Raw genomic sequence first — 18,099 nt, 5'->3', positions numbered from 1 at the left:
GTCTTGCACCCATTTTCCACTGAGGTGTGCTCCCCAAGCCTTGTCCGAGGCATCTGTCATTAGAATCTGACTCGCCTCTGGTCGGGTCACAGAGAGTCCCTTGTTTAGGTGACATTCCTGAGCCCACCACAAAATTCTTTCTGAATGCAAGGTATTATCTGAATGACAGTGTCTAGATCTTGGCAGTGTTGTGTCCATACATTTTGAGATACCATTGAAGCTTCCTCATATGCAGTTTGGCATTGGGAAGCACCAGAATACAAGATGCCATGAACCCCAAGGCTTGAAGGACTGTCCTTGCAGTCAGCCTGGACTGTAGAGACATTTGATGGAAATAAAGAGAAAGGCTTCTTTGTTTGTCCGGGGTCAAAAGGCCATCTGGGAAGCTGTATTCAGTCTCACACCCAGAAAGCACATGTCCTGAGAGGGTACTAGACTGGACTTTGTTTCGTTCACAGAATACCCTAGGCATCTTAACACTACCATCACATACTGTAGATGATGCAGAAGTTCGTCTTTGTGTTGTGCAATAATCAGGCAATCGTCCAAATAAGGATAAATCTGTATTCCTTTTAACCTGAAAAAGGCTATCACTGGAGCCAGAACCTTTGTGAACACTCTGGGCAGTAGATAAGCCAAAGGGCAATGCAGAGAACTGATAATGTAAATTTCCAGCCCGAAAACGCAGGTACCTCCTGCAACTGGGCCTGATAGGAACATGAAGATAAGCCTCTTTGAGATCCAGAGTTACCATCCAGTGATCTTTTCCCAACAGAGGTAAAAGCTGTTGTAACGTCAGCATTTTGAACTTTGGAATGTCCAGATAAGTGTTGAGGATAGATAAATCCAAAATTGGTCTCCACGTGTTCCCTTTCTTCGGTACTAGAAACAGGCGAGAATAAAATCCTAGTCCCACTTCTGACAGAGGAACTGGCTGTATAGCTCCTATTTGAAGAAATAAAGAAATCTGCTTGTGAGCCTCTATCCTTTGCCGAGGAGGAACGTCTGGCATGCCTTTGAAAGGAGGCAATGTATGGAAATAGAACTTGTAGCCTCGGTTTATAATGTCCAATACCTATTTGTCCTGGGTGACTAAAAGCCAGTTTTGCTTGAAGAGTGCTAATTTTCCTCCCAAAGGAGCTGCCAGGGAAGAAGAATCTGGCAGCTGAAAATGCAGGTCATTGGGCCTGTTTACGAAAGGACTGGCCCCTGCCCTCACCTGTAGATTGTGCAGGTGAACTCCAAGTTCTAGGCCTGAATGTACTGTGAGCTCTGCCCCTGCCACGTCTAGATCTACCCCTAGACTGAGAATCAGAAGAAGGGTAGGTCCACCCCTTAGTAGGCCAATTTCTACTAAACTTTGGAGGTTGCACCTGCAAGAAATCTTTAACAGTCTGCATAGACTTAGCCTTGTCTTCCATTTTCTTCAAAACCGACTCCACAGGGGGACCAAACAAAACTTCAGACTGTAATGGGGCATCCAGAATTCTAGTTTTAACATGCTCGGACAAATTCTGATCCTTAAGCCAGGCGTGCCTACGAAGAACTGATCCAGTGGCAGCCACCCTAGAAGAGGCCTGTACAGCATCAAAACCACACTGCAAAGAATGCTTACCCACCTGTTCAGAGACATGTACTAAATCCTGCAATTCTTTACACTCTATGCCCTCTGCCAAAGCATCCACTTTAGATTTTAGCTGAGAAAGGAAGAAATTCTGATACTTCAACATATGAAACTGGCAATTTAAAGCCCTCATTGCTAAAGTAGAAGAGGTATACACCTTCTTACCCCATCTATCCAAAGCTCTAGCTTCCTTATCTAGAGGAACCGGATTCTTTACAACAGAAGCTCTAACACCCTTAGGCCCCTGACTAATAGTTTCTGGGTCCGCCCTAGGACTCTTATACAGATATTTATGAGCCTCAGGCACCCTGTAATACCTGTCCGGTTTAACTGGCAGGAGGCAAAGAATCTGGATTAAGGGAAGCCTCCGAGAAAACATCTTGAACAACATCCAAAACAGGAGGTATAGCCAAGGGTCTATGCTGTGGTAAAAACAAGAATTCCCTAAGCCTCTTTCGTGAATCAGAGAAATCCTGTCCTTCCCACTTAAAATGCTCCCTCATGGAATGCAGAGTTTCTGAAAACGAAAAATCCTCTGGAGGAGAAGCCGAAGGAGTGGAATCCTCTGCATCAGAATCCGAATAAGGGGGAAAATCTTGAATATCTTCAGCAGAAGAGTCTGAGTCGTCTGAGGCCTGATCCAAACTTTCCAACTCAGGCTCCACCCTGGGCCTCTTATCAGGAGGGGGCATAGAACCTCTAATTAAAGTAATCAAATCTTCTGCCATTTTAAGCATGTGCTTTTAGGCACAGACCCTGAAGTACCTGGAGGGACACCAGAGGAAGGCAAAACAGACCTGCCCTTAGAAGAAGCCTTAGAAATAGTAGCAGAAGGCCTAACCACCTTAGGCATAGAAGGGAGAACAGTAACCTGAGAGGCCCCTTCAGCTTGACCTGACTCCTGTGAGGCCACATCCTGCAAAATCAAAGTTTCCCCTGAGACTCAACAGAAACTTCAGCCGGATCCACCTGCTCCACTGTAGCTTCTGCAGGACCGAGTCCGAACGGACGAATCAACCTGTCTAGGTTTCAAGGATTTGTCTTTGCGCTTCTTGGAAGCGGGCGTCGAGGATCCGACGGCATATTATAATTACACCGCTTACCAAAGACTAACCTAGCACAATCTAACCTTCTTTTATAGTGCTTATTAAACCTAGCACAAAACCGACACCCGACTACGCGTGGTTCGGTCCCAAACAAGGAATGCAAAGAGAGTGATAATCCCTATGCGGTATCTGTTTCCCACAAGAAATACAATTATTCACTTTTTCTGACATCCGGAATTAACTGAGGCAAGAAAAAACAAAAATATTCCCCAACGGGGTACTTAGCCCAACTTGGTTTCGGTCTGAAACTCAGAATACGAAAATTTCAGAACGCCGAACGGCACTTGCAACGCTGCTTCTGCATCGGACCATGCGGCAAAAAAGACTGAGGATATGACGTCGGTCATGCGCTTTTATACCCTGACGCTATGATGTCAGATCTGAGCGCCCATGACCGACGTCAGCCTTTGGTATTCGGGCCGACCGAGGACAGCGGACTACCCATATGTAAGGACTGCAGCAATGTGAGATGAAGAACATCATCCAGCTCTACATGGGGGTTGGGGGGTGGTATAATAGTTAAGGTGTTCACCTCACAAACACAACATATAGGGTTTGCTTCTCAAGAAAGGGAGACTGGCTAAGCTTAAAATGGCCCAGGCGGACAGTTAGCCTAGTACTTGCCTATGGACCTATGAACAATATTCCCTCCTCTTAGACCTCACCTAATCCATTTATGCCTTATCATCAATAAAAGAAATAGGAACTCATCCCAGTTCTTGCCTCTCTACCCTCTTAAACTTATTATGGGCCTAATCCCTTTCCTTGCAGCTACTTACTTACTCATCCATCAGCTAATATTCCCCGTCTTCATTTCTCTCCTGTACCACTCACTAAAAGTCCTTTACCCTTCACCAGCAGATATTAATACACCATGCAATAACGATACACATCATCAAAAATATATTATCACTAATAAAGAAGAATATACATACAATGACATAATATACGTAAGCAAGTTCAAAATCAAACACTGCTGAGGAAGCATGCAATAAAACTGCTTAAAGAGTACATTACTTAGTGCTGATTACCTAGAGTTCTTTTCATCAGCTAATATTAACAATAATACCCATTTCTAACCAGGTAAGCCCTCTGGACACACAGCCCCTATTCAGGGGTGACCTAGGAGTAATATCTGGTTAAGTAACTTGCTCATGATCACATATTAAGCAAATAAAGGCTGAGGAAATCAAATCTTAAGGGAATCAGACAGAAAAATAAGGTCTCAATATCAGCATATCTCCTCTATTTATTTTTCCATTCACTCTGACAACCCATCCATTCTACACTGGAATAATCTTGCAACTCACTTTCAGCCTTTGATCTCCTTAATCCTAGTCTACACTCCTCTCCTCTTCAGTGTGAAAAATACGGACAGCATACATTGTCCATCTGCAACACCTGCACCACACCACCTCCAGCACTCTTTCAACCTTGGGCTTATCTTCGTCTTACTCATGCTTTACTTATCCCACCTGCACCACACCACCTCCAGCATTCTTTCAACCTTGGGCTTATCTTCATCTTACTCATGCTTTACTTATCCCACCTGCACCACACCACCTCCAGCACACTTTCAACCTTGGGCTTATCTTCATCTTACTCATGCTTTACTTATCCCACCTGCACCACACCACCTCCAGCACTCTTTCAACCTTGGGCTTGTCTTCATCTTACTCATGCTTTACTTATCCCACCTGCACCACACCACCTCCAGCACTCATTCAACCTTGGGCTTATCTTCGTCTTACTCATGCTTTACTTATCCCACCTGCACCACACCACCTCCAGCACTCTTTCAACCTTGGGCTTATCTTCATCTTACTCATGCTTTACTTATCCCACCTGCACCACACCACCTCCAGCACTCTTTCAAACTTGGGCTTATCTTCATCTTACTCATGCTTTACTTATCCCACCTGCACCACACCACCTCCAGAACTCTTTCAAACTTGGGTTTATCTTCGTCTTACTCATGCTTTACTTATCCCACCTGCACCACACCACCTCCAGCACTCTTTCAACCTTGGGCTTATCTTCATCTTACTCATGCTTTACTTATCCCACCTGCACCACACCACCTCCAGCACTCTTTCAACCTTGGGCTTATCTTCGTCTTACTCATGCTTTACCTATCCAAGTGAAACTGTTGTCTCTTCATTCTCCTGACTGCCTTCATCTTTTCCTTGAGTTACATTCCACTATGGCTTTTGCCATGTTCATCATTCCTAAACATTCCCTACACACATCATGCATTAGATCCTCCAGCCAACAGTGTCCTGTTCCCCTCTGAAATAGCTCACTCTCTATGTAGTTCCTTCTAGCTGACTCACAGACACTCCACCTACCTACATCTGCAAATTGCTCTCCAGAACTACAGTAGCAGAACTGCCCATCCTGTGTACTCACTTCTCTTTTCTACAGGCACCCTGCCATTGTTTACTTCCAGTAGTTTACCAGGGGAATGAGTTCTGCTGGTCTTCCACTGCATTGACCCTTAAATCTGAAATAGCTCTGCTTCAGACTACACATATGGGACATTTCAGGGACTGGCCACCTCTACTTCAGTCTTATGGACTCTTCCTGCTGCCCCTTTTGAGGGAGAAAACTCACTTGTTCACTTGATAGTCTACCATAATTACATCAGGAAACTGAAGTCAAGTTTAATCACCTTCATGCCAGAATTTTGCATCAACCAAAGACATTCCTGATGCTACCTGTATAAGGATAGGGAGTAATTCTCCAACTGTTTAATCCTTACTATTCTGCATTTAAAGCTCTATTCAATCGGTCCAACCACTACCTCATGCTGCCCCCTTAAAATATAATAATTGGATGTCATGGCCTACTGCACAAAGAATCTGTCTTCTCCACCTGATGGGCCCTTTCAGTACTGAAGGATATTTCTGAAAGCTCTGACGGCACCCTCTTTGTCAGTGCTACTGGGCTCATTCTGGCCTTCCTCGTCAACAGACCTACCAGCCAGACATTTTCCTTGCAAGACTTAGTCTACATTTCATTGAGTCTTTTTTCATAAATTGATCTCATCTTTGCAGAATTTACTATCATTTTACATGGAATGAAACTGTCCTCAAAAGCTTTGCAGCCATAAATCGGTCTCTACTATATCACCTCATTTCCCATTCTTTAAAACAATATCCTTGTATATAAGAGCAGGAAATTCTTAATTTGACTACATAATGGACATTTCCAGCAGTATTTAAAGAAAACCTGGTTTTCAACAAATACATATGCAGAAAACTCAAATAAATGTTTTTTCAGAGGGCAATCCCCCACACTTCTCACTTTATTATATGACTTCAAACTAGGTACAGTTTAAATTTAAGAAATAAAAGCATTGCTACCTTCTTCTGGGATACCATCATTTCTATGAAAGAATAATACACTATTAAGGTAACACATGTTACTGCAGCATGTAGCATACGGCTAAACATGAGCAAAAAAATGAATCAAGCATGTTAGTCCAAGCAGACATGAGAATTGGGCAAACCACCTCAAATACATGAAGGGAAGCCTCATACTCCTCATCCAAACAGCATCTCCCTTCAAATTCTTGCCATCCTGTTAAATTTGACTGCGGCTTTTGATGCGCCCTCCAGCACCGCCCTTGAACCAGAAGGTATGTCTAACATGTGGTCCACTTTCACCTTCACATCTTCCTCATACCTTTCCACTCCACTACCAACTAGTTTATGGTAATGAATGCTTCCCCACTACACCAGAATGAAACAAACATATTCCTGCAGCAACACAAGCATTCTCTAGGGCAAAGGACTGATTTTCTACTCACTTTCTATACATGTTCGTAGTGAAGCTCCATAAGCCAAGAATCCAGGTGGTCCTTATTCTCAGGTTTCGAGATACCCCAATACAATGCTCCAAATTAGTTTAAACCACTTAAAGAATGGGATATGAATCATGCAGTTTAATCTCTGCAGACCAGTCTTGTGTATTTAATGGGTGTATATTATAGCACTGAAACTCATAAGGTCAAACCCATATCACTCATTACATCGAAAAATCATAACACTGAAAACCTTTTTACAAGTAATATAGCCTAAAACCATATTTTTGCAAGTGGGTAATCCCCCTTGCACCACCCATACCTCTCAACTGTCCAGATTTTCACAGAATGTCCAGATTTTTGCCTAACATTTTTTGCCTGTTCCTCATAAAATTTGTGGTTTTCTGGCAAATCACTGAGAAGTGAAGTCACTAAATAATAATTCAATAATGACATACATTTGAGTTTCACACTTCACGTCCTTCAGAAACTGTATGTTAACATACATCCTGTTAGTCTAGTAACTTTCTGAGTTTATTAGAGCAGTATTTAAAATATGTCCCACTTTATGGGTCTTTGTCTCCCAATTATTTTAGGCTCTGTCCAGATTTCTTGTGCTAGGAAGATGAAAGCTATGCCCCCCACACCCCCTTACTTATGATCGCACAACCGTGAAGAAAAGAAAAACACCACACACAGTGAATAAGTGCTTAAGAGCAAATATGGACATCTACAGATCTAGTGGGACAACATGATGCTGACCATCACAATTCACACATTCTGTGCTAGACTCACACCCCTAATAACTGCTATGATAAGAAATGACACTAGTGCATGCATTCTACACAATTCTGTACAATTCTACACTTTTCAGCATTAGGAGTTTTCGGTGCTATGAGTTTTCAGTGAAATGGGTTCAACTTTATGGGTTTCAGTATTATGGGTTTTCAGTGTTATGATAGTTCAGACAAATACACCCTCATTAAGGACCGTTTTATGCCACTGCTCATGTACTTACTATGATCTAAATATTTTATGACACTTTGCCAATATGATACTCAGGATGTAAAATTTGGTATTGCATTCTTTCTTTGACACGTTGGCAACTTATATGTTCTGAAATAAATAACAGTGAAGAACTCATCAATAATAACTCCATATAACTGTATGTGAGGCATGCACTTTAGAGCCCAAAATGAACTCTTTAAATTCGTACTTAAAAAATTATTCAAGTTTAATTACTGTATTATTTGATTTGCAAAGCTTTATTTCTGGAGGCATGTTATCTATAAGGTCTACCAATAAAACAAAAGGGACAGCAAAAACTACAACATAATCTAGTTGTCCTGCAGGTTTCTGCTTCTTAAAAGCCTGGAGTAACGTTATCTGTTGTGTGTAAATTATAAGGTCCTTAGCTGTACTGTGCACCATTGCAAAGAGCTAGTAATTCCTCATTTTTTTATTTATTCTCGAGAATTCTGCCCTACACTCTGTATCAGTTGTAGGACCAGCTGACTTATACAACATACTCCCTCAGATGACCTCTATGCAGTGATCCTGGAGACTCCATCAAGCAATGGCTCACTGTCCATAAATGTGAAACCAAACCCCCCCACACATAGCTCTAAATCTCCTGACATACCACAGTTGTACATACATAATCTGTGCCTACTAACATAACCCAGTTACACATACATATGCACACACACACACAAACACACACACACACACACACACACACACACACACACACACACACACACACACAACTTTGTTTTTAAGTACATTCCATTTTAAAACACACACACACACACACACACACACACACACACACACACACACACACACACACACACACACACACACACACACAGCTGTAGGTCTCGTAACATATCTTGGTTATACATACATTACTCTGGGTATCCAAATATATCCTAGTTATTCACATACTAACATCCCAGTCATACAAAGAGAACTGTCACTTCACTCAGTTTATCCCAGTTATACACACTCAGCTAGGTCTTCTGATATATCCGAGTTATACACAAACAGCTCTAGTTTTTCTAATGTATCCCAGTTATACAAACATAACTCTGGGTTTCCTAATGCATTCCAGTTTTACAAACATACGCGTGCACACACACACACACACACACACAAACACATGCACACACAAACACACACACACACACACACACACACACAAACACAACTCTGGGTCTTTTACTGCATACCAGTTATACACATACAGCTCTAGGTTTACTGCTCAAGCTGGGTATTGGATTGAGAAAAACTTATGGAATCTATTTTGTTTGGCTTTCATGATTATTTTCTTTCTCTTGGATCTCTGCAAGAAGCATATACGTTCCTCATGCCCCTTTCTTATAACATTTACAAAAAAGCTGCCCATTTCCAGAGATTTCAGTCTAGTTGTCCTCTTTTTATACCACAGCAGCCGTATTTTCTCTGAATAGCAGCCCTTCTCACCTCCCCCACCTCACCTCTAGAACAAGCCTAGAGAAGATAACACTAGAGATTCCCTTCCCAATCCAATCCTCAAAAAGACTTGTGCTTGCACATGAATATGGGTTATTAAAACTGTAGACAGAATATTCCATCAAGTCAATCAGGAAAGATCATTATGAAGCTAACACTGTATAAGCCCCAGTGCTCTCCAGCCAGTTCACCAACGCAACTCCTCTATACTAGGGACTGGTCCAGCTGCCTCAGTGTATAAGTCTGCGTGTGCAGAATGGAGTGTCATACTCAGAATTTAAGCGTGGTCATATAGGGCTGAAAACAACTGTATTACACTTTGAAAATTTTACAGATAAGATGATTACTTACATGTCAAATCTACGTTTTGTCATGTATCTCCTCACCTCATGTATCTCTCCATCTTCCTTTTAATGTACCAATTTAATAGTTAAGTGAAACAGCTCTTCTTAATCCTTTTTTTAGTCTTGATACTTAAGGTGCTATATGCTTATTCTTGACAGTTTACAGTACCTTGGCAACAATATAATTTTCTTTTTCAGATAATAAGAATTCTAAACCTATTGACGATGACTGTGCTTTGCCAAGCCTACGTGAGGTGGAAAGCTTACATGAGGATGGCAACTTGGTAAGTCTTTTTTTCTGACAGTCCCTTAGTATGAGTAAGATCTTATATGAGCATTTATGGCAGCACAATATCCGCCATGGATTTTACTCAACTTGAGTCAGCCTACATATGCCAAGTTATCAGTTTTAACCCCACTTTGACAGTACTGGTGACACAAATGCAGTGGGAGGTGAGAGGATCAGACAGCTACAAATATTACTCAGAGAAAACAACACATGCACACTACATAAGGACCTACCTCCTTACATGTTTGTGTTTCATTTACTAAACCACTGCCAGCTATGTGGCATGGCCAATGAATGCTCCCTCCCCTAAGGTGACAACATATACCAAACCCACCTGCATAGCAGGAATGGCCACTGTTCTGAGTCTGCGTCTTCAGAGGAGTTGCAGAGAATGACTGCCCACCACCAGGATGTCTCTCCATCACTCCCATCCTGAAGAGGATGAGCAGGCAAATCCTCATGATTCCTTTCTTCTCCATACCAGCTCCACAAGGTGCCTGTGCCACTAACTGAACTTAGGTCAAACGGTTATGGTAAGGGCTATATCCAGGTATGCTAACAGTGAGTCACACTGTGCTTTTCCAGATCGAGTTTTCTGAATGAAATGGCAACTGTCCACACCAGATAAGATTTCTGTATAACACTTCAAATTTGTTCACCAAAGATTAAGTAAATAAAGTTGTTTTTCTATGCTGACTCTTCTTTTTTTGATACTATGACTTGTCAACCTACATTTAGCGCGTCACTAAAAAAGTAGTGTTACTTGGATGTGAATTATGTAATCTAGTAAGTCTGGAACTTCTAAGTAAATGTTTAAGCTACAGACATGTCTGTTCTGTAGCCTTTTCATTTATATGACATAATGGCTACACAGTTGTCTAGTAAATGTAAGTCCCTGCCCAGAATGTCAGAAATTGAGCCTCAAAGACTTAAACGGTGATCAAATAGTATCACTTTTTAATGACAGAACTGGTCATTTATTCTACTTTTGCCATGCAGACACCAGTCTCATAATTTGATTCTGCAGCCACTACTACAGTCTGACTATAGACTCATGAATATTCAAAGGCCACTGAGTCTTATGACCATTCACTCCTTGCCACCACCCTCCTTAACACCACACCTCCTTTCTGCAGGAGAGCCATACCGGTCAACCTAGAGTAAATTTGTGGACACTCATCCAGTCATCTAGATTATGTTTAAAGGAAGACAGTGAGTCACACTGCTTAACACGCTGCAGAAGTTTAATCCAGATGTTTGGGAGATGGTGTGTTATAAACCTGTCCCTCCATTGTTTTATTCATCTGTTGGTGAAGATTTTGGTCCCAGGTCTGTCCCTCCATTGTTTTATTCATCTGTTGGTGAAGATTTTGGTCCCAGGTTCTAGTACTGTTAGACATATTGGAATTACAGAGACACAGGAGTTCCAGGACTACCAGGTCCCTAATGCTGTGGTAAGTTAGACAGAGATCTCCCCTCAAAATTCTATAGGACACTAAAAAAAGGTGAGGACTTCCAACCTCTCTTGGTAGCTCAGGTACTTTAGGCCTGGGTTTGTTTTGATTAGGAACCTTTGGGATCTTTCTAATTGTTTGATATGTTTAGTGAGATACATCTCCAAGGGGGCATTCTACTCAATGACTGTCATGATCAATGTGGAGTATAAGGAAATGATTACCTCTTTAGACCTTGATGGTATTCCTTTGGCAATAAGCGGGGCAAAATAAAAGGATTTCATGACAACTTTATCACATTATTGTCAAAAAAGAGGGAGCTCTCATCCCAAGTATCTACGTCCCTGGCTAAATTCTCATTTATTAGTGATGTGATGTCTATACAGTATGATGCGTGGATAGGTTGTCTATCAAAAGTGATGATATGATACTACAATTTTTAGAAGTTTAAGTTCATTTTTAGTGCATCAAGAGCTTACTATAGAAATTTCATTCTGGAGTATCATAGGATGACTTAACAACAGCCTACACTTTGCATTCATCTGCAACCTTTGTTAGCCAGAGTGGCTCTCTGCTTGGACATCTGAGAAGTAAATATCAAAAAGGAAAGGTCCCAGCACCAAGCACTGAGGTGTACCACTGGTCACATTCATATTTTCTGAAGAGACGCCTGCAAATCTCACTGTGTGGGGTTTGTCTTTCAGTCAGATTGCTATCCATCTTACCACATACAGACCAATTGTTAAAGCATTTATCTTTTGTATGATGCCAGCATGAAGAATAGTGTTCAAGGTGTTGGCCAGGACAAGACATGCCACGTGTACTGCATGGCCACCAATTAATGCCCCTGTAAACATTTCAAATGAGTTTACAAGGTTCACTAGACAGGATTTATGCTTCACAAAGCCACAATGTTTGTGGGTCAAGTGTAATAAGATTCTTGACATTGTAGATAATGATGTCAGCTACAATACATTCCATGACTTTACAAATGAGGATTTTAAGGCTGATAGGTATTTAAATACCCCGGTCAGTTGTAAGGCCAGCCTTATGCAGGGGCATCACCACTATGTGCTACTCGTCAGGGACAAAACCAGCAGCTAAACTTAGGTTAAGCAGTTTAAGTAGTGTGTCTGCAAGGGCATGTTTAATACTATTAATTAAGCAACCAAGCATAATGTCAGGTCCCAAGGAGAAAGCATTGTTGGTCTTGGATAACACTTTCAGTAAATGATTTTTAAAGAAACTTGTAGGAGTACAGGATACAGACATTTCAGGGCTTTGAGTAAATGATTCAGGGGTAATAATGGGATTAAATTTTTATGCAAGGATTTTTTTTCTTTAGTTTTCTAACATAGCTAAAGGAGACTTTGGCTTCAGAGGCCTCGCTAAGTTCATGGACTCCTTTAATGGACCTGATAGTGTTCTTTTGTGTGTTTTTTGTAAAGCTTTTGATATTATCCTAGAGAAGAGGAGTTTTGGACCAATTAAATAATTTAAAGAGTTTCTTTATTTCTTTTATTGTATAGTGTATTTATAGCAGTGGGCCACCAGGGTGGATTGTTCTTGAATTTCTCATGATACTTGGTTCTGAGAGACACTGCTAATTCTATACACTCTTTTAAAGCCTACTCAACCTGGTAGACGTCTTTGAGAAGGTCACTCAAAATGGTACATACTACCTACCTTCCTTGACCTGGCCAAGGCATTTGACACAATGCCTCACGCAGGCACTATAGGCAAACCTCACAAAATTAGGTATAAACCCCTATGTCACCCAATGGATAGCTAGTTGGCTCACGGAAAGGACCCAAGGAGTTAGGATAGGGCAGTCAACTCCACAAAGAGGCCAGTCACTAACAAGAGTCCCTCATAGTATGGTGCTGGTGTTGCTCCTTTTTTGCATCTACTTCTCTGAAGTTAAGGCCAATATCAAGACCCTCTGGCTGACCAAGTTTGCAGACAATTGCAAACTAGGTATAGTCGTAGAATCCCCCAATTACACAAATACTCCCCAAGAAGGCCTGATACAAACTAATAATTGGTGCCAGAGTTACAGTCTAAAACTTAATGCCAATAAATGCATAATAGTACCCTTCGAGAAGACAACTACTCCTGAAAACTTCCACATTGATAATGTACCCCTAAGAGTAGACCCAGTAGTCTAGGATTTGGGAACACACAGACAGTTACCTGGCCTTGACAATCATGTGTCAAAACACATGCAAGGCCACAGAGATTCTGACAAATCGAGTTAAACAACTTAAAACATAATATTAGCGCTTTTGTTTTATTTTATAACAAAACTTCTTCAGATGAAGTGAACAAAACACACACAGCATTTAAATACAGTTCTAAAAGGTCATGTGATAACTTTTAAAATCATGTGATCAGTTTAAAATCACATGACAGCCCAAAACTTGTAAAATCATGTGATCAGCTTTAAGTCATGTGACAGCCTAATCCCCTGAACAAATCATGCATTAAGGCAACATATTTAATAAGTTCAAAATTGAAGTAAACAAAATCAACGGCTGACTATCTGAATACATCAACCTGCAAAACTTTCTTTTACCAAACAATAATAAATAGTTTTATGTAAGAGCATTTAAACAGTGTGTGTGTTTGGTTCACTTCATCTGAAAAAGATGTGTTATAAAATAAAACAAAAGTGCTACTATTACGTTTTAAGTTGTTGAGCTGGATTTGTCAGAATCTCTGTGGCCTTGCATGTGTTTTGTAACATTCTATATTCTGTAACTTATAAGCAATGGTATGGAATCTATGTCCAAAGATGTCATTGTTTTACTATACTCAGCCCTTATCAGACCGATCGCTCTGTACAATGCCCCCTTTGGTATGTATCTGACCAGGCACATGCAACAACCAGAGCATACACTGGGTTTCTTCACAAAGAGAATACATGGGTTTAAATAACATGTCCTATAAGGGCCACCTCAAAACTTTATTCATGTACTCAATCTCCTACAGATTATTCACAGGTAATCTATGCCTGGCCTACAAACCATCCTCTGATACCATTCTGATTGACCTGCTGGACATTCATAAAACAAATGGCATCAGAATTACCTACTCTATGGATCTAAACCTCATCTGCCACATAAACAGGACATGTTGGAGGGACAGGTATGTGTCTCATAGACTACCTCTTCTATGGAACAGGCTTCCCATCCATGAGAAGCAGAGTTTTTCCCTAACCCAATTCAAGTATAACTTGAACCACTGGATGGGGAATCAGGAATTTACCCCTGGTCTGGCACCTATGTTTCTAGGAGACAGAAGAGGCAGGCTATAAATGCTTGACCACCAATGCCCAAGGCAACATATGCCCCTTATAATAACCCCAGGATCTCAAAACTTTGTCAGATACATTTGGAAAGCATAACTAGTCTTAAAAAGGTCCCCTGAGGTTTTAGCCTAGTAATTACCTATGAACTTATAAACTAAATAGGTCAAGAGTTCCATAGTGCAGCTTTTCTGATGTATTATGGACAGAGGAGGTGCAGTTACAAGTGAATTTTAATATTTTGTCACAGAGTAGGTTGAGGTTAGCATTTCTGCAGTCCTTAAATTCAGTGGAGTTTGTTACAGGAGCTTTGGGAGATTAAAGGAAAAGGTCACAAGTTTATTTTCACACTTCACTGGGGAAGGATATACCAGTAGAGTAGTGAAGAGACAAGCTGCATTCAATCTATCGACAGCTGTTTTTTCTACTGCCAACAGATTGGAGGCATTGTGCTGAAACATTTATCGTGATAATGGAGTTTGTCCTTTTCCCCACCATTGTGTGACCTCAGAGAAGAGATATATATAATATCAGTGAGGGAGAAACTTGTCCGCTGCAATTTTTTTTTTTGAATTTCCAAAATGTCTTTCAGCATACTTTTTTGATCTATCATCAGTGAAAGAAATGTCTTTCAACAGATCGGCATGAACCCCAACAGGAAGACATATTCATATGTTCATAGCTAAGTACTATGCTAGCTGGCCTTGTGGGCCATTTTAAGCCGTGCCAATTTCCACCAAAGGTGACAGCCAAGACTTGTACCTTGTGTCTGTGAGGTAAACATATTTAACCATTATGCCAGCCTCCAACCTCTAAATACTAGACAATCAGTATACAGACCATCACATGCCTAGCCAACAATCAGACAGTGACCAAAGACTTTAGCAAATAGATTCTGACGGAATATTATTATGGACTCAAAAGAAGTAATTGGCATTAAGCATAATGTAAAATTATTTTCAATGGTAGATGCTAATCAGAGATTTTTATATAATAAACTAGATGAAGCAAGTTTCAAGTTATGCACCTTAGACATACTGTTGGGCAAACACTGCTTTCTGGGACTGCCATTTGGCATCATATCAGTTCCAAAAAATCTTTCAAAGAGCTGTATCTGGTATAAATGAATGCCTAGGGGATTTGTGAACTTAATTGACAAGGACACTGATTTTTTTTCAAGGAAAATACTGGAAAAATCTCACATTTGGACTGTCAGAGTATTGAAGTAACATGAGATTTTTGTGGAATTTGTCATTTTAAGCCAAAGCACTTATTCAACATAATCTGTATTTTGCTCATATTTATTACTTATAATGTTGTCTGTTTGCTTTACAGTACTCTTTCCATAGACTCTGCTTTAAATTTTCATATGAATAAATACACAAGAAAATTATAATAAATCATGGAAAAAATGGATATTTCACATAAAAATGACAGATATAATTCCCAGATTTCAACTCATGAAAACTGAATTTCATTTTTTAAAAACTGTACATCAGAGTACATTTTGCTCAACCAAGCAACAAACCAGCACTAGACTAATCAAGTTAATGGACATAAAAAGAGCACAATGTTTAAATATCAATAAAGCTGACTGAAATATAAGACTCATATGCTTATGGGCTACAATCAGATGCAGAGAATGTGCTATTGTAAATATACAAACACCAACAGACAAATCCTCATTAGTTAGATTTGTGGGATGGTATAATACTTGTCTAAGATAATACCTTACTTATGAGTTATACGAATTATATTTGAGCAGAATACCCCTGGTACTAGAAACAGACTGCATCATGACCATCCAGAATTTTTTCGGAGCACTGAGGTCCAAAATTGTGACAGCTGAAATTTAATACAGGGGCATAATAACCCAGGATAAGATACAGTTTCGGGAAGTCCAACTTTCTTATCATAAAACTTACTTTGATGTAGTAATAACAGTCAATGTTCAAAGCAGGTAGTATGCTAGAATGCATTCTCAGAGGAACACAGTCCAAGATCAAGGATGCAGTTCTTCCATTCTGACTGCAACTAGAATACTACATTGTATACTCGAGGCCTGCCAGGGAAAGGAACACTTTAATGTTAGAAAGGATAAAGTGCCTTCATTCTTTTGTATATAATTTGTCTCTAAAACATTTGATATAACTCAGTACTCATATTTCACTTCCACACCACCAAAACCTGTCTGATCATGCTCCCAACAGTTTTGTTTTGGGAAATTGCTCCCTTTGTCCTACACTAATTATGACTATGACTAATGTCAGATTAATTTCACTGTTCAGTGGTTATGCCCTGAAAGGTTCCCAGGACCAGTGTGCTCTCACATTTATAAATCAATTAATAAATACAATAAACATCTATCAACATGTCAAAATCCCAGCAGGACTATCAGTGACTTTTCAGTTATCAGCCATAGTGTAGCCATGGTCATATCTGACTTCCTTAGTGATTATTCATTAAAAATTAACTATTTGGTATGCAAGTAAATACAGCTGGCCCCTATTATAACATGGCATAATTAGCAACACTTAGAAACAAAGCTGTGCTCCATCATGTGGACAATACTGAGTGGCTCTTACTCTTTAGTATGTTAGATGTTGACCTGAAGTTAAAACTCTTTTTAACGCTGTTACTGAAATATAGGATAAATACTGCCCAACATTCATGAAAAGAGTAACTAGTAGTAATCCAAACTCACAGATGCCTACATTCAGAAACTCATGAAAAGGATTATCACAGAATGGATTAAAATAAGATTAGGCAGGAGCAGTGAAGTACACCTATCATAACAGTAGAGGTCTGAAAAGATCACAAATATAATATAATAACACTATATGGGACATAACCTGCAAAGGATATCAGACATCTACTGTAGTACAAAAGTGTGCTGGTCTAAAAAGGTATATATGGGCCCCAAAATTCAGAGCCTTTTTGCTCCTAACGAAGGAGACTGCAGCTACATGATATGTCCAGACCTGAAAACTGAAAATCTGCCATACCAGAAACAGCGGACAAACTTGACTGGGACACCAAGACAACTATACATATGCACACATAAACACACACATAAATATCTATATAATTACCTGACTGAACAGCAAATGCTCACATGACTGAGTAAAAAAAAAAAGATCAACCTAAAACGACTGAAGCACAAGAAACAAAAAACAAACAAAAAAAAAACATAAAACACTATTTTACACTGGGGAGCAAGCCCTCCCTGCACCCCACAACCCCTACTAATTATATACACCAACTCCGATATTGCACAACAGCAGGGAAATGGCAAACTACCAGTCCCTGCTACATGCAAACTTGCACACACAGCAGCAGGCTTTACAAGAATCCAGTCTCTTGAGGTGGCAAAGGCAGGTAAAAAAGTATGCTCGATTTTTTTGAATTTTCATTCTTATGAAGGTGTTAATATATAAAAGTGATCTATTCGAACATCTACTGTTATGGTAAGCCTACTTACAAAACTGTCATCATCAGATCACTGTTGAAGTAGCATAAAACTATAAGGGATGATTGCAAAAGCTTAGACAGAAAGGGTGTATGATGCATGACCAAAGTCTAGAAGTCACTAATAAAAAGATCTAGCAAATCACATCCTGGCTCTGGAAAAAGGGTCAGTTTTTAGTGTCTAGTGAAAGTATGCACTGAGGACC

The 18,099-nt window shown here is 40.1% G+C and overlaps 1 protein-coding gene across 2 annotated transcripts in view; it reads left to right on the top strand.

Moving 5' to 3' along the window:
- The window catches only part of LOC122807238 (SLAM family member 8-like), a 586,627-nt gene that overhangs the window by 494,263 nt on the left and 74,265 nt on the right, over positions 1–18,099 (top strand). For both annotated transcript variants that reach the window (XM_044078321.1, XM_044078320.1), the window contains one exon: positions 9,574–9,659. In XM_044078321.1, the coding sequence (XP_043934256.1) occupies positions 9,574–9,659 (86 nt within the window). The remainder of the gene's footprint in view (positions 1–9,573; positions 9,660–18,099) is intronic.

This window comes from Protopterus annectens, chromosome 7.part0 (genome assembly GCF_019279795.1).
Source record: "Protopterus annectens isolate FY-2018-M chromosome 7.part0, PAN1.0, whole genome shotgun sequence".
NCBI classification, from domain to species: domain Eukaryota; kingdom Metazoa; phylum Chordata; order Ceratodontiformes; family Protopteridae; genus Protopterus; species Protopterus annectens.
The sequence above is the reverse complement of the archived record's forward strand: the minus strand, read 5'-3'. Positions and strand labels throughout refer to the sequence as shown.